Here is a 20,742-nt window from a genome sequence, read left to right as displayed (position 1 = left end):
TAAAGAATGGCGGTGTAGTACTGGAATGGCCTATATCTATGGTGTTGCGTGGTTATTCTGTTAATCACATTAGCTGAAAGTTAAGCAGTTCTAACTTCCGGTAGGTAGCAATGTTGTTGATGATATGAAATAAAATCAAAATTTATTTATATAGCGTAAACAATTGGCACGATACGCTTCACGGACAACCCTGGCCTAAACCACCGCAGGAGCAAGCTTGGAGCAACAGTGGTAAGGAAATCAGTAGGTGAAAAGCCAAGAAGCCCAAATGTTTTACGCAAGAAGAATCAATGCTTTTCTCCTATGCCGTGTACCACCGCCATCTGTTTGCAATCAGCATCATTTGCTCCCATTTCTGTCTTGTGGTTTGGATCGGGATTGCTTCCTCCATTTTAAGCTGGTGATAGGATGTGCACATTTTATAAGCTATTTTGCTTATTTTGTAACAAATAAATGTAATATAGTAAGTGGTATAACATCTCTAAATATTTCCAGGGTTCATCTGTATTAGAGCAGTAGGTGAGACCACTAAATGCTGAAAAGCAAACCAGTACACTAGAATTGCACTAACACACACATGCAAGCACCTGCACACACTCTCACACACATGAATGCACACACACACGCACACACACACAACCTAAGATGGGCTCACTGGAATTAACTAATACGGAGTATACTTTTTGTCGCAACAATCTTCACACCTCTCCTTGTCAATTTGGCACAGACTTGTGCAGGGTAGGAGATCATGGCATCTTTAGAGCCTCTTGACTTGTGAGCATGAGCACCACGTTACTCCTCTGCATTTTCCTGCATATGTGCAGTTGTGACCTGAGAGCTGAGATCTTGGCATTGGGCAGGAGACCGATGGCGGCAGGCCCCTTCCTGTAGCCCAGCCAATCACTGACTGTTGCTGCACATAGTTGCGGCTTCCCAATGCCAACCAGATGCTCAGCTCCCGGTGCTTGACTTTGAGAGGTCTGTTTCTCTGACACCGAGGCTGTCACTTTCCCGCTTGAACCATTTTATGAACCTGTTGTTGTCATAGGAAATATGTGATGGAGCCCAATAAAACCAATTTCTGCCAAATCTCCAGAACACCCCCCATGACCACCACCTCCATATTCTCCTGCATTTAATATATGCATAGGCTAGTTAACTGCCCTTATCCTCTGGCCATCCTCACTTTTTTCCCAGCATGCAAACTGTGCAGAGCATCATTACAGCCCTTGTTACGGAAGAGTTGAGCTGGATGTTATGTGTTAGCCTTGTGAGCCTGTCAAATATCTGTGACATTGTGGTGCAGTTCTCCCTGAAATAAATGGCAGTTGCTTGCTCTTGCCTCAAGACCAGACTGAAATAATCAATCGGAAAGACATAATCCACTACTCAGTCTCCTCTTTAATCTGTTGCCCTGTCATAGAGCCAGAGGCAGTAATTCTTAAAGAAACCGAATGGTTAGTGGGAATGAACGCTTTGTTCTGGATAACTGCTAAACCAGGCAGCCATCTTTCCACTTCAAGGAGATAAGTGGATCGGCCTTCACATAATAAGCAAGTGGCTGTTTTTTTTTTCTTCTTGTAATATGACTTTTATAATCATCATGGTTATATGACAGCTTTAGCGAGAGGAATTAGCGAGGCGCTCATGCAATGCTTTAATAAGCAATAAAAGTCCCATTAGAGTATTTTAAAAAAAGCTGTGTAGAGACGGTCGTTCTCAGTGCATCTTGATGAGCATATTAAATGAACGTTTTATGAGTTTGTCATGTTGCCTGTAGCATGATTGGTTTGGACTGTTGTAGATAACACAGCCTGTAGTAAATGGCATATTTACTTTGATTTATATTGCCACCCTGTGGTGGCCTTTGGAACTGCAGGCTTCCCCTGTGCTTGGCTTGTGCTGCAGCATGTCAGGTCAGGGACTGCTGGGTGCGCCAACCACTCATTCACTGTGCTGACAGATGGTCACATCCCCTGAACACAGAGCTACAAATTCTGCTTCAGGAACCCAATCTGAGGCGCATAATCACTGATGCTTGTTCTGTCTCACAGATCTTTACCTGACATGCAGTTAGCTGTACATTGCAAATGTATCTCTCTCTCTCTCTAAATATATATCTATATCCCTCTCTCTCTCTCAGTTTCTCCGAGAATTATATCACATTGCATCCTGCATGTAACATTGGCCATCAGTCAACCTTGATCTTTTTATTTACCTCAGTGTGTGCTGTTACTGATTTTTCTAGCTGTACACACAATCCATTGAACAACAGTGTTCATAAATGAATTTATTTAAATTAATCTATTTAGTCACAGACTCAGGGGAATGATTTGGGGTACAAATTTTGTATCTCTGCACAAACACCCAGTAACAAAACAATTTATCCAGCAAAAGATTAGCTGCACAGCAAAAAACCCATCAGAGCAGAAATAGTCGCATTAAACCGAGATCAGTGTTAAATGAACAGCTCAGCTATAAATCATGGATCAGGAGGTGAGGATTGAATGAATACTCTGCAACCATACATGCACATTATTATGTCCCCTGGATAACAGTTAGGACATGCTTGGCTGGGGTACCTTAAGTGTGAGTGAAACACTGAAAATTTGCAATGTGCGCTGCTTGACACGTGGTGTAACGTGATGAATTACCGTGTCTTGCGGAGTCCTGTTCACCTCTGAAACGTGGAACGTTGCAAAAAATCTCCAAGTGTGTTTCAACAGCCCTGTGTTTCCTGTGTGTCCTCATTCAGAAACTTCACACACGCAAAGTGTGTGCATGCATCTTACAGGTGACACGGCCAGACACAACTTCAACAACTTACAATAATTTGATTTTGAATTACACTTATAAGTGACACATTGACAGACCTAGGGCTTAGGAAAATAGTGTTTGGCTTAGTTTCATCTGCTGTTTTCATAAAATGTCAGGACACTTTTGGTATTTTGAGGTCCCTATATTTGTGTCCAAACAACAGTTTGGCTATATTTGACAAAGACAATTATTTATTTTATTTGACAGTTGTTAAAGCAATTGTTTGGATATTTCATAAAGTTTCTTTAGTATTAAGGCAGAATTTTAAATGTGTACTGTTCATGAATGTGAGTTTATTTCCTGTCTTCTTTGTATGCTTTTGTCAGTTCACGTGAAAAGTTGAGCCATTTCTGAAGCAATTAGGTTTAAATCCAGAAATTAGTACAAAGTACAAAATTCCATTAACTCGATGAGCTCATTGAAGCACTTTGACTCTTGCCTGCCAGCCTCATTTTCATTTAGAATCAAATCCAAACAGTGAGCACTTTCATGACTTTTCAATGAATGTGAAGGAGAGGGTAATAATTTGGCAAGCAGGTACAACGAAACGGTGTCTGTGACCTTAACCACGGTAATTGCGGGATGCTTTTCCTTTGCAGCGGCCTGATGTTGTTTTATATTCGAGAGCAGGCGATCACATGGCGGAGTTTCATAATGGGCTAATGGGCTGGGACAGTGAGAAGCTGACCTCTTTGCTATTGGCAAAGACCTTATTGAAAACATAGCAGTTAATAACAGCAAATGAGCTCGAAATTATTCATAATGGGGACGCCGTCGTCATCCAGATGCTCACATGGTCAATTTGTCTTGTGCGATGCGGGGATTAATCAGTGGTCACGCTAGCAAGTCTGGGTCATCGCCCATTGTAATCTCTCAAAGGAACAGTGGTCACGTTAATTCAGGATTCAGTGTTTTTTTACGCAGAAAAAAGAGCCAAACGCAAAAAGAATATATACTGCGTTCTATAAATGACTTTTGATCAGAACACCATAACATTAGGCCTATGTGTGTCTTATTTCATCTCATTTCTGTTACAAGTGTCATAGTAAAATTATAAAAGACATACATGAATTGTGTTATTATTGTGAGTTGACGTATTATGGGAAAGTCATATTTTATCAGAATGCTAGTGAATTGGTTGAAAATGCAGATTATTAAATGTCCTGCATTCTAAAGATGCAGCATTATGGGCTAGCACGACCACTGAAAAAAATCCCTTGGAATAGCTACGTTTATAGAATGCAGTGGGGTTTTTTTCCCCTGCATTTTGGCTGTTTTGTCTGTGTGAATGCGACCACAGTTTACAACATTTATTTTGAATGATTCTCTGTGAATAACATTTAAGAGCTTGAGAGCTGGTACTGTTTGTATCTACCGGATAATATATTTTAATGGTGCTATTCCGGATAGATCTGAATTTATTTGAAAGGGTTTAGCATCTAGTGTAGCTATTATTATGTGTAACCATATTTACTCTGTGAATGTTATTATTATGAAATAGTTGCATGTATATACAGGTGGCACCTTTCTCAATTTAAAAAGTGCTTTTAAGAGTAATGTAGCACCTACCTAAGTGAGCTGCTAATTTGTGCTATAACATGCATCACACATGAGAAAGGGACCAGAGGTCAGGGTTATTTAGGCAATCGTATTGGGGGCCGATTAGATGGGCAAATTGAGTCCGGTTGGGAATTTATTCGCTGGGCAACCTTCTGTTCTTTGTGATAAAGCATGATTTACTCTGTTCCTGTGGAGCAGAGCACCCCAAAGACTCAACATGTCATACTCAGGGAAGTCATATACTCGGGGACATTTGCCGGTTTGCTGTATTAAAGATTTAGTGACGCTCCCCTACAATCGACTGACTGATTTTCTGTATCAAACATTTAATGACGCTCCCCTAAAATCGGCGGGTTTGCTATATCAAACGTTTAGTGACGCTTCCCTACAAATGATTCACTTCTACTTCCCTGAGTCACCTCAGACTCTTGCTTGGCCAGCATTGATAGATTACATAATGATGCTTTAATATGTTTATACAGGATTAGATGTGAAATGAATAGCATTCCCATTCCAGGTCCTGCCAGCGGCTTTTCGTGTCGCACCGAGGCGTTATCTTCCCTCAGCACATCGGCGCTTCCTGCGAGGGATCCGGCGAGCTCCATTTTGTGCCCTGAGTCATGCACAGGTCGGGTGGCTTAGCGCAATGAGACCCGCGGCTTGAGCTGCCGGTTACATCACCGCCGCGACGCTCCCCAAACCGGCCCCCGTCGGGGGAGGCGCGAGTAGCGTCGCTAACGGGGAAAAGTCATCCCGCGGGATGGGGCTGCTGCTAATCTCCTCTCGGATTAGCCTCTGCGCGCCGCGACGTTCGGCCTTCGGACGCTGCCCCCTCTCCCGCCGACCTGTCAGGCTGACCGGATCAGTGTTTCCGCTGCAGCACTGGCTGTCCTTTCAGATGCAGACGTGTCATGAGTAGGTTGCCAGTGTGCTGCAATGATTAGCCAATTGGCCTTTGACGCCCAGGTAAGACACTGTTGTTGTATCCTTCACTAAGGAGCCTGACCTTGTTCAAGTCAGTGTGTATAAGAGCATCTGTCCACAGTGTCACAAGCCTGCAGCTGTTACTATGAGTGTTTAGTAACTGTAGTGGCAGCAGCTGTGAATATATTCAACACGCTAAGATGAAGGTGTAAGCCAGTCAATGAAGAAAGAAATGAATCATTGTGCACAGCTGAGGATTGTCTATTTGAGTGCGGGGGCTGGAAAAGCAGCTGTTTGCATTTTCAGGCCTGGAGGTGCAGTTGGATACATTGGCTCTGCTAGCCAGGCCTGGCTGTGCTGCTGATGGGCTGTGCCTCAGCCACTGTTTTCTGTGCGGCCTGCTGGTGAGTGTGCTGTCTGTGCATACAAGAAAGAGGCTTCTCCCTGAGTTACACAATGTGCTGCTCACTCTTACTGGTTCACTCAGTCACTGGGCTGCTCACTGTTACTGGTTCACTCAGTCACTGGGCTGCTCATGCTTACTGGTTCACTCAGTCACTGGACTGCTCACGCTTACTGGTTCACTCAGTCACTGGGCTGCTCACCCTTACTGGTTCACTCAGTCACTGGACTGCTCACTCTTACTGGTTCACTCAGTCACTGGGCTGCTCACCCTTACTGGTTCACTCAGTCACTGGGCTGCTCACTCTTACTGGTTCACTCAGTCACTGGACTGCTCACCCTTACTGGTTCACTCAGTCACTGGGCTGCTCACCCTTACTGGTTCACTCAGTCACTGGGTGGGCCCAGCTTGGTTTTCCCTGGTTATAGGGCTTTCTCTACCAGCTCCAGGATGCCAGTGCATGTGGTGAATGAGTAAAAAAGGATATGACTATTGGGAAGCAAGCCGGCAGGGATGGTGAGATTATTCATCCTATGAAATATGGGCAAACCTCATTTTGCATGCAGTTTGAAGCAGCGTGACAGAGATCAGAGATGCTCTCGAATGCCTGATAGCGCTCCTCTCCAAAAAAAGGCAATTGTGCTGCCTGATACAAAGGCCCGAACACGGTATTGTTTGTGCCATTGTGCGGTACTCTCTGTTCCTCTGATCTCTTTTCTGTGGGGTTGATGTTCACAGGAGGAGGCTGGGTAATTACCATCGATACGTCTGACGCCGAGTCCTCTGATGTTTGCATCCTCGCTGTCTGCCAGTTTTGCAGCTGCTCGGTGAAAGCAGATGCTAAAACATTGAGGATTTTCTATCAATACACAAGACGTGAAGCACGAAACCTCCTAAATCAGGGGAAACAGGAATTTAGGAAAGTCAATCATCTGTGTAGATATACACATGTTGTATTTTCTGTGTGCGCATGTGCTTTTTTATAAGTGTGTGTGTGCACCTGTGTACATACATACATGCATGTGATTATGTGTGCGTGCGTGTGTGTGTGTGTGCTTGTCTGTGGGTCAGTGAGTACAGTATCTCACCCTCCTCTCCTCTTGTCTTGCAGGAATAGCCCTTAAGGGCTGCAGTCTCTCCTTGGCCAGGACTCCCTGGCCACCATGAAAGGGCTGGGAGCCAACCGCGGCCGCCACCTGTCCGAGTCCTGCGACCCCCTGTCAGTGCCTCCGGAGGCCCTGTACCCTCAACCCCCCATCCCTCCCCGCAGCCCCTACCTCCTCAGCCCCACCATGGAGCACTACGGCACCATGGACCCCAACCACTTCCCGCCCTCCGCCGCCGACTGCATGCTGCCCCTCAACAACCAGCTGTCCAACAGCAGCACCTTCCCCCGCATCCACTACAACTCCCACTACGACCAGGGCGACTTCTCGCACGGCCCGGCGCCCGGGACGGACAGCATCGGCGGGATCAGCACGGGCACGCTGGGCACCTCCGCGTCCATGGGCATGGGCATGGGCATGGGGATGGGCACGGGCCCGGGCCGGGGCCCCGTCATCACCAGCGGCTCGGCGACCATCTCGGGCGGGAGCCGGATGCAGCGGCTGCCCGCCAACCTCCTGGACCAGTTTGAGAAGCAGCTGCCGGCGCACCGCGACGGCTTCAGCACGCTGCAGTTCCACCGGAGCTCCGCCTCCAAGCAGCGCGCCGACAGCCCCGGGAGGATCCGCTTCCTGGTGCACTCCGTCCAGAAGCTCTTCGCCAAGTCCCAGTCGCTGGAGACCTCCGGAAAGGGCAACGTCAACGGCCGCTTCGCCGGCGGCGCCGGGGGGTCCGGTGTGGGCGGGGGTGGGGGTGGGGGCGGGGCCGAGGACGGCAAGCAAGCCCGCCGCAGCAAGAGCAAGGACCGGGCCAAGACGGAGGGCGGCAAGCGCCGGCCGCGCTCCAACATGTCGGGCTACTGGAGCTCGGACGACCTCGATGGCGACATCAGCAACTACCGCAACCCGGCGGCCATGATGGCTCTCCAGGGGCCTGATGGCCAGGACCCCAGCAAGTACTACCCCCAGGGCTACAACACCATCGGCGGGCACACCCTCAAGGCCTCCAAGAGCAACAGCAGCATGGAGTTCCAGGCCTGCCAGCTGCTGGCTGGGCAGGGAGGGGGCGGGGGGGATCCCACTCACTTCCTTAAGGGGGGCACCTGGTCGACCCTGACGCTCAGCCAGGCCAGGCAGTTGAGCCAGAGAGGCTCTGCGACTATCGACCGGTCGCTGCTCAAATCCAAGTCGTGCCACCAGGACCTGGCCTGCCACTACCTGCAGGTACGGGGTCGAGTGAGTATTCGCACAGGATGGTCACCTCCTTTGCCTTTGGCTCATTCAGGCATGCTCGCAAACTAAAAGGCCTTGGGTTGCTCCCTTAAAGGGACAGTTTGCCCAGTTTTTAAATACCGGAAATGTTTGCTTACCTTAAAAGTTGCCTGCAGTCAAAAAGAAACTGGGATCCTTGATTTGTTTGCCAGTCTCTCCTCTGCTGTAGGAAACTTTAAAGGTAAGGAAACTTTAAAGTAAAATGTTTTGTAATTGGGTTACACGTCCCTTTAAAGCCTTTTAGTTTGGTACTTTTCCTAAGCCACATCAGTGGCCTATTTTCTCTTTAATAAAATCTCAATAAAATGTCTTATTGTTCTAGCTCTATAGGCTCTACTAACAGTATTATTGAATTTGTTCTTGAATTTGAATTATAATCTGTTTTACTCTGTGCTTTATAACATAATGTACTGAGATAAAATTACTTGAGCATGGCAACTGGTTTCACTCTGAGCAATTAGATAGAAGTACCAGCTGATTGGTTGATGTATGGTCACGTGACCGACGGGGCGTGGTCTCGGGGCTCTGCAGGTGCCTCCGGGGGACTGGAACAGCACGCTGGGCCGGGGAGGCGGCTCCAGCGAGATCCCGTGCAGACGCATGCGCAGCGGGAGCTACGTGAAGGCCATGGGGGACCTGGAGGACAGCGAGGACTCGGAGGGGAGCCCCAAGCCCTCGCCCAAAAGCGCCGCCCGCCGCCAGAGCTACCTGAAGGCCACGCAGCAGTCCTTGAGCGAGCAGCTGCCCCCACGCAAGTAAGACCCCAGTGACGCCACGTTACACCAGCTCAAAACCCCCACCACACCAGCAAAGACCTGACACAACCCAAACACACTGCTGTCGGCAAGCAAGATGTTAGTACCCCATTACAACACTGCATCTGGAAAAGATGGTTCCTGTGCAAGATCCTCAACTTCACGACCACAAAAATCCCAAAACACCCCACAAACCTGACATAACCTCAAATATCCTGATGCCATCACAAAATCTGATGCCCCACAAATCTGTCCATCTGCACACAGCTGTGTCCCACAGGTCACCATCCATATACAGCCCACCCTCCCCTCGCAAGATAGACCCACAAAACACTTACTATACATCCCAAACCGCTCTGTCAGTACACAACAATCCAAAGTGAATGAAGGCAATGACAAAGTGTATACCAAAGCAGCAATTTGAAGAGGTAAAACCTCACTGCCGATCCCCTGAGAACCAACAAAGGGCAGACACACCTTGACGGTGACTGTGCGATATCACTTACATATCTACACATTGCCACCGCAGAGCCACGGCTGAAAGCCTGACTCACTCGCAGCCGAGTGCCAGGAAGTGAGTCCACGCATGCGGGCACGCCGACGCAGGGTAGCAACGGGTGGCGTGCGGCCAAGTGTTCTGAGACAGGTCGGGTGTTAGACACACTGGGCGCTTGCCACTGTTCCTGCTCACATGCGATTGGACGGGCGAGACACCGCGATGAGTCACCTTGTCTCGGTTTCCGATCCGCTGAGTGCAGACTGAATGCTTCCTCTGTCTTGGTCACAACGCACCCAGGAGCAGTTTGTGCACCATTTTGGGCTTGTAGTATGGCTTGCTAAAGACTCTTACTGTGGAAAATGTAAACTTCTGGGAGTGACTTTTACACTTCCTCTTACCGAACACCAGACAGCTCCAGCGTTTCTCTCAACCGAGGTTATAGGTTTCACCATTAACTACTTTACTAAGACAAAGGAGACTGAAGACTATAAGACAATTTTGTAAATATTGGGGTTTATTTGTTTACAAAGTTAATTTCAGTTAATGCAGCTCCCTGCTGACTGTGCGTCTTTTAATAACATCCTTTCTCAAAAAAGTACTGTTTCAGTGCCTGCCTATGTGTACGTGACGTTCTGCAGCATGTAGTTCAGTGTATAACTGTATGGGGTGTCCCTGTTCATTCTGGGTGTTCCTTTTAATCAGTGGTTCTCAGGTTCAGTCCAGGGGATCGCCCGTGTATGAAATTGTGTAGCTATTTATGGAACAATGTTGCTTAAGAGAGCAAATAATCCCTTTAAGCATGAAAAGCACCTAATTAAGAAAATTAACGGCTTGGTAAAATTCTGGGATTGCAATTGTGGTTGGTATGAAAACCAGTAAACACTGGGGATCCCCTCGACCAAACTTTTTTATGAGTAGGTAAAAGCTGCTGCGTTGTCAGTTCACGCAAGACACACTAGATGGTGCCGTTCTGATAAGCCTCTGATAAAGGGAGCTGGCCATTGCTTTTCCACACACTTCCCTCCTCAAATTCAATGCTGGTCTCAAATAACACCCACGTGTGGTGTTATGATATGCTTTTCACGGGGTAGATTTTAAATGTTGCCACTGCAGAAGACAACATCACTGTGGAAGGTTACAAGCAGACAGGGGAAATATGGGGACTCTTCAGCATTTGGTCTGCAAATTGAGGAAAGCCTGATGTCTGGTTGTATTTTTCTGATCTCCTCGGCCTGCCGCACCTCCTTTGTGCCTCCACGGGATTTGTTGGGCGGTCTGGACTTCCACCATTTCGACTATAGTAAAAGTCCCCCTGCACATTCTCCAACCTTCTTCCTCACCCTCCTCCTGTTCCTCCTTCCTCTGTTTCCTCCTTCTTTTGGCCCCCCTCCCACGCGGCCTGCAGGTCCCTGGGCTATGCCGCCCTGCAGGGGGACCTGGAGGCGCTGTGGTCCCCCCTGCAGAGCGTGTCCTCTCTGCACCGGCTGGGCAGGTCAGTGTCCGTGTCAGTACTGGGGGGCGGGGGGTGCTACAGCTGGGGCACTTCAGCTTGTCTGGGGAGGGGGGACTGGTGTCCAATCACCCAGGGCTGCCTCTGCCCCATGCTACCAAGCACGCTGAGTCCCCCCAATCCCCCACCCCTCCCCCCACCCCCGTCCCTTCACGCAGCAGACACTGTGTCTTAGTCCCGCAGAGCACGCCTGCCACAAGGGGGCGCCGACAGCCAGGACGGGAAACGTCCAGTCTTCGTTTCTATGACGTCCACGAGCAAGGGATTAACCCCGTTGCTTCTTTCCGTCTCTTTCGCTCTCGACCCATCGCGCTCGCTTTCCACGTCTTCATTCGCTTCGCTTGCAGGCAGAGGGATGCTGGGAAGAACGATCCCAATGAGGTGAAACGCTCCGTGGAGGCCATTGGCCACCCACGGGGCGGGGCGTTTCAGGGAGTGATTTTGGACCCTCTTTTCTCTGCCCCCCACACAGCTGTCTCCCCTCTCTGCGAGAACTCTCCAACAACCGCAGCCTGGACAACCTGGACTGCATCGGCGGGCCGGTCGGCTTGGACTACCCGCGATGGGATGACGAGGACTTCGCCCAGGGCTGTAACACACTGGGAAAGAGCAGCTGTACAACACAGGTGAGTGTGTGTAGTACCTTATTACTGAACCCAGGTGAGTGTGTGTGCAGTACCTCATTACTGAACCCAGATGTGTGTGTGTGCAGTACCTCATTACTGAACCCAGGTGTGTGTGTGTGCAGTACCTCATTACTGAACCCAGGTGAGTGTGTGTATTGCACCTCTTTACCTTTACCATTAATACCAGCCAGGCCTAGCTTGGCTCTGTTTTGCCGGTGGAAAAGGGCAGAAAAAGGCTTACCAGCTGACCACTGCTGGCCTCCAGCTTACAGCTGCTGTGACATCATAGCAAATGAAAAACATAATATTTGACCTTCTTTGGCATATCAGGTCTGTCTGCCTCTTTTTTCAAAAAGTACAACACTATTTTAAAAGCCCACCCTTGATAGAATGATGAATCGCACCACTATCCACAAAAAGGCTCAAACGCAATTGCATTCAAGTTCTTACTACTCCCCCCTTTCATTGTAACTCACTGAACAGTGAAGGTCAGCATTACTGAGGAGTCTAATTAGCACCCTGAAAACACCCCATTCCTCTTCTCTGACAGTGTAACTGCAGTAATTACAGGGAAATTACTTTCTGACCATAGTGTGGCCTTCTCTTCAATAACAACAGTAAAAATGATCCTGTGTGGTATTTTTCATGCAGACTGCAAGAAGGAGGAAAATGGCAGCTGTTTTAATATTCTGTCAGCATTAATACGACCCAGGTGTGTCCAGTCTTCTCCAAAAAGGCCTGGAATGGGTGCAAGTTAGCCCAGCACTACAAGACCTGATTCAGCTGATTAACAAATCATGGTCATCAATCAAGGCATCGATAATTGGAATCAGGTGTCTTAGTGTTTGGCTAAAACTAAACCCTGCACCACATCTGTTCGGATTGACTGTACACCCCTGATATAACCTAAACCTCTTATCTCCACACTTCAATTCAGCCAATTTTGAACCCACTCGGATATAACTCCTGTAATGCCTGCTGATTTCTCTTTGGCAGTGAATCCCATGATGCTTTTAGGAGTCTAAGTATACAATAACATACACCAGGTTTGGGTCAAAATGAAATTGAGTGGAGTTGTGAGATGGCTACATGTGGTTTGTGTTGTACCTCAGGGTAATATTATGACCATTGAAAATGATGAGTTCACAGGATTATGAGCTCAGAAAATGCTGGCTGGCTAATAACTAAGCCATATGATATGGGTGCAGGGAATTATTTTCACAGGAATTCATTTAAAAATATATATTGGAGATTCAGCTTTACCTAATCCAGGGTTTGCTGCGTCTTGATGGCTCAACATTATTTGTAAACATGATGTCAGCCCTGAAAGAGACTCTTGGATATTTGCTGTATTGGCATTATTTGGAATCCACTTGTTTTGATGTCCAATCTTGCATCAGCATGTCACCTGTTTGACAGAAGGGGATTGTGGGAATTGAAGTCATTTCAAATACTGTATTCCCTAAGGCTGGTTTTCTTCAGTCTTCTTCATAGCCCTGCCAGCAGCAGCAGGAGGTCTCCATTATACAGCGTCTCCCCTTCACAATTTCTCTCTCTCTCAGGGTCCGTAACTGTGCATCTTTCCTCTGCATCTCTATAGAATCTTTACAGTCCATTTGTCATTCAGACATTTGCCTTTTAAATCTTGTCTGCCTGCTTTGTAAACACCAGGTCTTCCAAAACACACAATGGCCACAGGTCACCCAAGGATCCGGGGAGTGTCTTTATTTCCCACCCTCAGCGATATGTGATCACACTGTAGAGCAGGGGTCGCCAACTTAGGGAAGGGGGAAGGGGGAGGGGGGTCTCAAAATTCATCCTGTGTGAAGTTTCTCAACTTCAGTTTTTGCTGTCATAGAATATTGACATTGTTGCTTCCTTATGACTTCACAGCCTAGGCACCTCAACACACCCTTTGGAGAAGTCTACCTACCAACACCCCCTCCCCCTCATCAGCTATCAAACACATTTATTCTTTGAAAAAAATTAGTCATGAAGTCATGAAGATAATCTCTGTCTGGCTATGTATGTGTTTTTTCAACACACAGGGAGTGTAAGGGGGAGTCAGTGGGGGACAGAGGGAGACAAGTTGGCCTAGGATATGTTTGTGTGTGTGTGTGTGTGTGTGTGTGTCTTCAAAGGATTCCAAACCAGTGCTGTTTTTTTACAGCACACCTGTGGTCACAGCGCTGTTGACCCACAAACAGAGGCTAAGTGTTGTTTTCTGGTTCTGCTTTTATGTGGCACACAAGGTGTTTGAACAGTGAGGTCACCCCCATTAGTTAGGGGCTGGTGGGGGAGCGTTGTTGATTCAGCTGAGCTGTGCTCTCCGGGACTCCCGTGGGTGTTATCAACCTCTGTTTTCTCATTTGCAGCCTCTCTCCGCTGCAATTTGCTGGCATTGACTGCTCCAGAGCCGCAAAAACGGCGAAACAATGCACTCAGGCTATGATTTACCCGATTACCATGTCTCTGTCTCACTCGCACACCGCTTTTGTCCAGGAGGATACAATTTGCGCTGAAAAGAATGGTCTGTGCGAGTGATACTGTGAGCTTGGACGGGTGTGCGCGCACACAGGCACACACTCTCTCTCTCTCACACACACACACACACACACACACACACACACACACACATACACACGCACACACGCACACGCACACGCACACACACACGCACACACACACACACACACACACACACCAGTCTCTCAATTATACAGCAACCCTGTAATTACACGAGCCAGAGTGCCAGTTTTTGTTTATGTTGGGCTTCACTAAGGAGCTATAAAGTGAAAATAGATCCATTTATTTTGAATGCAGAGTTTATTCTCCCATTAATATAAACTAAATACACCTCAGTTATGGATTCCAAGAAAGACTGTCTCTGCCTGGTCTTCCTCACAAGGCCATAATGTGAAATATGGTGTTGTAAATGTGATTATATTGGTCTTAAATTTATATGTAATTAAAAGGGTGCAAAATAATTGTATACTACAATGCTAAACTGAGCCTGGTGGCAGTTATTATCTGTTATATGATTCTGCATAAAATTCTTGGTAACATAAATAGGATTTTATAGTGTAACACGTGTACCAGTTTTACACAATACAGTGCCTTAACAGAATGACCCAGTCATAAAGGCAGTGCAGTTGTTTCATTAGAAAACAAATTGAGTAATGTCTGCGTATTCCCAATGTAAACTGCTCAGGGATTCAATCTTTTTGTTTAGACATCAGTGCATCTCTGCCCAGATGTTTCAGACAGATGTACGCAACATTGGAGCAGACAGGATGAGCTATGCAGTGTTCGGGAGGCGTAGCCTAATTCTATTCTATGAGCTTTGTCGGATGTCATACACATATAGTAGTATAAATTGCATTCCCTCCACTTGCGCATGAATAGAAAATTGGACAGTCAGACCCATCCTTTATGGGAGAAGGGAACTGTTTGTAAAGAAATTTACCTGTTGATAAAACATGACCCGACAATGACAGCAGTATCATTCATTTCCAGACACAAATTGAAGGCCCACCTTTTCCAATTGCATTTCTCTCTACACTTATACCATTTGCACTAGGTCAGGTTACAGTATTTTTTTGTGGTTTCAGTTTTTTATTCTTAGGGCTTGCAATCCGTGGAGTCAGGACTTGTATGTGTGGTTCTTGCTTAGCATATTTAATTTGCATTAGTGTTCCAGTGATGTCACACACATACACACATGTGCAGTGAGCTCCATAATGTTTCAGACAAAGGCATTTTTTTCTTGATTTGGCTCTGTACACCGCAATTTTAGGTTTACGATCAAACAATTCGCTTGTGCTTAAAGTGCAGATTCTCAGCTTTTTAATACATTTTGGCTTCACCTTTATGCATAACTCCTTAATTTCAGGGCACTATAATGTTTGGGGCAAATGTGTTTCATATCCTGAAGAGAAAAAGGTATGTCAACTAGCCCCCGCAACAGACAGGAACTGAAGACGGCTATAGTACAGGCCAGGCAGAGCATCACTAGGGAAGATACTCAGCTCATGTGTATGTGCGTGTGTGTGTGTGTGTGTACTAGCTGGTCTGGGAATGTTGGTAGCCAGGTCAGGCATTACTGTTCTACTATTAATTTAAATCAGGTGAGTGTACTTATGTTCTCCTACACTACAAGTTCACCTGGATAAGAGTGTCCGCTAAACGAATGTAATGTAATGTAATGACAGTCACTGTCAACTTTAAAGACTCCCATTTGCTTCTGTGTCAGAAGTGGGGAATCAACCAAATGGCATTGTGAAAGATGTGTTATATCCCTAGGTTATATCCCTATACGTTAAGGGCAGGGCTTCTGTAGCTGTGTAAATGAGCCCATCCATTCCCCGATTCGAGAGCCGACTCCGCTCCACTCCTTCCTCGTTCCTCAGCCAGCGAATGTCCTTCCAGGTGCGGGAGATGGCGGTGAGCCGGCGGTACGAGGAGACGTGCTCCGAGTCGGCGTTCTGCGAGAGCGACGCCCACGGGGCGGAGCCTCCGGACCTGCCCACGCCCACCTGCTTCCGCTCGCGCAGCCACAGCTACCTGCGCGCCATCCAGGCTGGCTGCTCCCAGGACGACGACACCGCCTCCGTGGACTCCGATTCGCCCCCGCCCACCGCCACCACCGTCCGCACCTACAGCACCAGCACCAGTGAGTAGCTGGGATGCTTCTACCTGCGCTTTTGTGCGTATGTATGTATGTGTGTGTGTGTGTGTGTGTACAGAAATCCAAGGTTTCTGTACTGTTTAATGATGGAGTGAGAAACCAATCTGGGAAATGTTTCTCTGGATCAACACCCACCAAAACTATTTACCAGTGAGTTTTAAGTTGTGCCTCATTGTTCATGGTCACACCCAGTCATGTGCCATATTGGTGAACACTAATGCCCCTAGATGTGCATTATTTCGTTTTCTCAATCAAGATTTGTGCTTGAATGTTATTAGCGTCATCCTATTCAAGTGATATTCCCTCATAACTACAAAAGTGTCACCAGCCAGAGTCATTGGTTTGTCTTCCTTGAGGTGTCATTGTTAACTTATGAATAGTAGCAGATGTGGGCAGCTTGGCTTATAGTCCCCACTGGATCCATTTATTCTGCTGGATATTTACAGTACCCATTACAGTTTAAGTACCTTCCTCGAGGGTACAATAGCAGAGCCTCGTTACCACAACTTTTAGTTCATGCATTTATCCACTACATTAAACTGCTGCCCGATCTTATGTAAAAAAGTTTAACAAGACAGTCGCCATTAGCATATTCTTCGTTCATCCTTGCTTACTGAAGAATTGTGAAAGAAAACATAATCTAAATGTATGGGTGTCACTCTGACTTGACAAAGGACTTCCGGACGCTCACAATGCTGGAGACTGAAACACACAAATGAAACTGTGCTTGAATGAAGGACTCCCAACAATGGTGTCCTTGAGCTTTTGAGATGCCGGTAAATTGATACATACGAGTCTTTAGCGTGCCATGAAAGAGCTGTATACATGCCTTTTATGAGGAAAGACAGCCTCGTTTCGGTCAAGACAGATGTGTGTAAAGGGAGACGTGCCCTGCTCCAGCTGTTATCCCCGCCGCCTGACTCTAGTGACCACAGGCTGCCCGTGCGGAGCAGCAGGTGGGGCGCGAATCCTCTCCGTCTGGCAGCGGACGCCGAAAAGGCTTCCGCCATGTGCGCGGAGGAAGGAGAGTGCGGTCGCCGGGGCCGACAGCCTCTTCCTGAACACGCTAGCTCCTCCGGAGGACATCCTGCCTCTCGCGCAGGACCAGGCCTCGATGCCGTGAACTGCCGGTTCTGGTGAGGGGCAACACGGTGAAAGGGCCGAGACACTGGCTAAAATAGCCAGGGGCAATGTCCTCGGCCTTTTGCCGTGACGGCTTCCCACTGACACAGCCATTTCCGTTTCTCTCTCTCTCTCTCTCACACACACACACACACACACACACTGAACTACCTACTGCCAGCAATGACTGTAGTAGAAGATAAGTGTCAAAAACTGAGCCAAAAACCTCTCTGCCAAAGTAATTAACGCAACAAATAAGACAAGGGTTCACCACAAGTTTATAATGTAATTAAATCAGTAATGTAAATCAATGAGTGATTTGGCAGCAGATTAAACAGTATATTTTTCATGAAAAACTAGGATGCCGTGCAGTTACATTTTGAGGGGGGGCGGGGGTGGGGTTCTACCATAGTGCTTTTACAGCACTTGTAGGAAACCGATTTTAAAGGTTAACTAAAAGAAAATTTAATAGACCTCCATGTTTAATCAGTGTGATATCATTTTTTCAGTTTACACAGTTTGTCCCTCTCAGTCTTTCACCAGTCAGCTGTTTGCCAAGTATTAATGTTCTGACTGTTTCCTGCAGGGGTACTTTAAAGAAGGCCATTCAATCAATCTGATACGCTGTAACGTGACCCATGCATTATTTAAACTGCTGCTGTGTCATCAGTCAGGGCTTCTTTACTGCCACTTCAAAAAGCGGCACTGTAACCAGCTGGTTCGGGACCTGGGTTTATAATGCTTATAGGTTATAGGTTTCATTCCCAGGTGGGGAATTTCCGTTGTACCTGTGAGCAAGATGTTTAACCTGAATTGCTTCAGTAAATACCCACTTGTATAAATGGATTGTATGTAAAAAGTAATGTAAGCTGTGTAAGTCCTCTGGTAAATTTTTACAAGCTGTAAAAGCTGAACGTTAAAGTAATTGAAGAAAGCAACTGGCATTTTGTTTGAATGTTTGTATGGGTTTAAAACATGTATAGCTGTTACCCTTCAATGGTATTTAGTTTTTCTTAGAATTGTGCCATAATATTACATTTTTTAGCAGACGCTCGTATCCAAAGCGACTTACACAACATTCACATAGCATTTGCATTGCATTTATTTAGCTGGATATATACTGAAGCAATGCATGTTAAGTATCGTGCTCAAGGGCACAACAGCAGTGTCCTACCCAGGAATTGAACCTGTGACCTTCAAGTTACAAGACCAGTTCCTTATCCATTATACTACAATGCCACCCTGTAATATTGGTGTGGTTAAGTCTCTATGACATGTGCGTAGGCCTACAGTTTCATAACAAATCACACAGTCTTTTATTAAGTGGGTGGAAAGCTTATAAAGACAGACAGAAATGGACTGGGTTGCTGTGCCTCGATGCATTGAGTATTTACAGCTCAATGCAATCGATGGCCAGTTGGATGCAGCCTGAGGCTTGTTTCTACTGAGAGCAGGGCTGGTGAAGCTGGTGTAAATTATGCTCGTTTAGATCAGCCGCAAGGAAACTCACTCTCACACCTCAGCTGTGATGTCCGACAGATGGAAGCGCGCCATCATTTCAGAATTTAGAGGGGATAGAATTCATTTTGGTCTCCTCTGTGAACTGCACCCTCTGGCGAGGCTCTTCACAGAAATGCAAGGGATCCGAACAGCACAGAGACTTGAGAGAGTCATTTAAGGCCACTTGATTTGTTCAGCCTAGAAAATATCCTTTACGCACAAAGAAAATATTTGTCATCGCCGTCTTAAAATTGAAATCGTCAACAGCCGTAGCAAATTGTGGTCACTGTCTGGAGAGAAGCCGTTCACTGCGAGAGGGGCAACCGTGCCGTGCTTGGCTGGCTCACATTCAAATAACCAACTGCCGACCAACCTCGGCATAACCAGAGTTCATACCAGTCCAGCACCATTCATGGCACCAGATTCTCTCAGACCGTGCCTAGGTGTATTGCCTCCGTTTATTGTGGCTGTAACTTTGAGAAACATTACAATACCGAGGAGAAGCACAAATTCCTTTTTTTTTTTTCTTTTTTTTTAATAAAGTATACCACGGTGACATCGTAATTAATGAGATTTTAGCAACTGTTTGAGAATCACAGTGCTGCTTAGCAACTAGCTGAATGCAGATCAAATATGCTATTTAACATAATGTGCTGCAGCAGGTTCTGTAGAATCAGAACTGGGCTACAGGTGCAGAGTTGCAGAATTAACTTGAATTGGATTTCAGCAGCAGTAATCTATAAAGGCAAGTCTTCTGTTATCAAAGGGAGCAAACATTTATAGCTTTAGAGACAAATGTAGCTAACACTTCAAGGGCAATGAAAAAATGCAACGCATTTGTGATGATGCACCCACACACCTACTCTTCGAATAATCAGCATAAAAACGAATATATATATATATATATATAGAGAGAGAGAGAGAGAGAGACTCTTATTTATTTTCTAATTAAATAAACAACCACTGAACTCAAAATTCTGCAATAACAAGCAACACGAATATACATGCAAGACTGAAGCACAAACATATATAAAAACACAAATACAAAATGAAAGTAATTTCTCTTACTGACAGCAACAATGGCCAAACAGATTGGATATCAGTAGGCGACCAAATTATATAGTTACATAAAAAGATACGTGATCAGGGTTAATGTGTTGCTGTAACAGTCCATTAGCTGGAAACTGTAAATTATATGGAAAATATACGCAACGCTATAGCTACATTACAGGTTTATATTGGAAACTAAAGGCAATAGACTTTTTGTTGGCAACAGGCTCTGTCCCGATAATAAATAATAAATGTCCTTGTGCTGATGATGCTGCATTGACACATCTTTCTTTTACCTTGTGATTATGGGCAACGTTAATCGCACGTGCGATGATATCCACCTCTAAAGAATGTTTAAATTAACGTTACATATATCATACAGCATCATACATTCTGGTAAGGTCGATGTCCACATTGCGTTCCTGTCCTGCTGCTTAGGTATTCATTCAAGAACAATAGTAGGTATGGCTACGAGGCCGAAGACAATCAAGGGGCGCGCTAAAAATCCAGTGAATTTTGGGCGGTGATTATTCGTACGCTTTGAGTTATCTCAGCGGAAAGACGAGTCGCGATCTCAGAAGCATCCAATGAACGCGGGTAGACAGCTCTGATATGACATGTAGGGCGGGGTCGGGCTGGACCAGTTCTGACTCATTCAGTGAGGCGGGCTGAACAGAGAATGTAGTCCAATAAGACTCGTGAATTCCTGAGATTGAACGCACCCGTCAACCAGTAGTAGTGCGGTGTAGGTGGGATTTTTTATTGTCTGTTCCAATCCTTTTAATCGTAGGTGGTACCGAATGGCTCCTTTCTTTCAGCGACGTGGACCATTAGGTTGGATATTGAGCAGGTTCAGCACCAGTTAGCTAACTAACGTTACAGCTGTATACAAAGGAACAGATGATACAATACGG

The 20,742-nt window shown here is 46.4% G+C and overlaps 1 protein-coding gene across 4 annotated transcripts in view; it reads left to right on the top strand.

Moving 5' to 3' along the window:
• Positions 1 to 20,742, top strand: part of dlgap4b (discs, large (Drosophila) homolog-associated protein 4b) — a 166,809-nt gene that overhangs the window by 118,327 nt on the left and 27,740 nt on the right. For 2 of the 4 annotated variants that reach the window (XM_035388400.1, XM_035388403.1), the window contains exons 4-8: positions 6,816 to 8,043; positions 8,611 to 8,834; positions 10,739 to 10,825; positions 11,316 to 11,469; positions 15,898 to 16,141. In XM_035388400.1, the coding sequence (XP_035244291.1) occupies positions 6,868 to 8,043; positions 8,611 to 8,834; positions 10,739 to 10,825; positions 11,316 to 11,469; positions 15,898 to 16,141 (1,885 nt within the window). In that variant the 5' untranslated portion in view covers positions 6,816 to 6,867. The remainder of the gene's footprint in view (positions 1 to 6,815; positions 8,044 to 8,610; positions 8,835 to 10,738; positions 10,826 to 11,315; positions 11,470 to 15,897; positions 16,142 to 20,742) is intronic. The other 2 variants (XM_035388401.1, XM_035388402.1) reach the window with 2 other exon arrangements.

This window comes from Anguilla anguilla, chromosome 13 (assembly GCF_013347855.1).
Source record: "Anguilla anguilla isolate fAngAng1 chromosome 13, fAngAng1.pri, whole genome shotgun sequence".
Lineage (NCBI taxonomy): Eukaryota > Metazoa > Chordata > Actinopteri > Anguilliformes > Anguillidae > Anguilla > Anguilla anguilla.
Note: the sequence above shows the minus strand (reverse complement) of the source record. Positions and strands in the feature narration are given on the sequence as shown.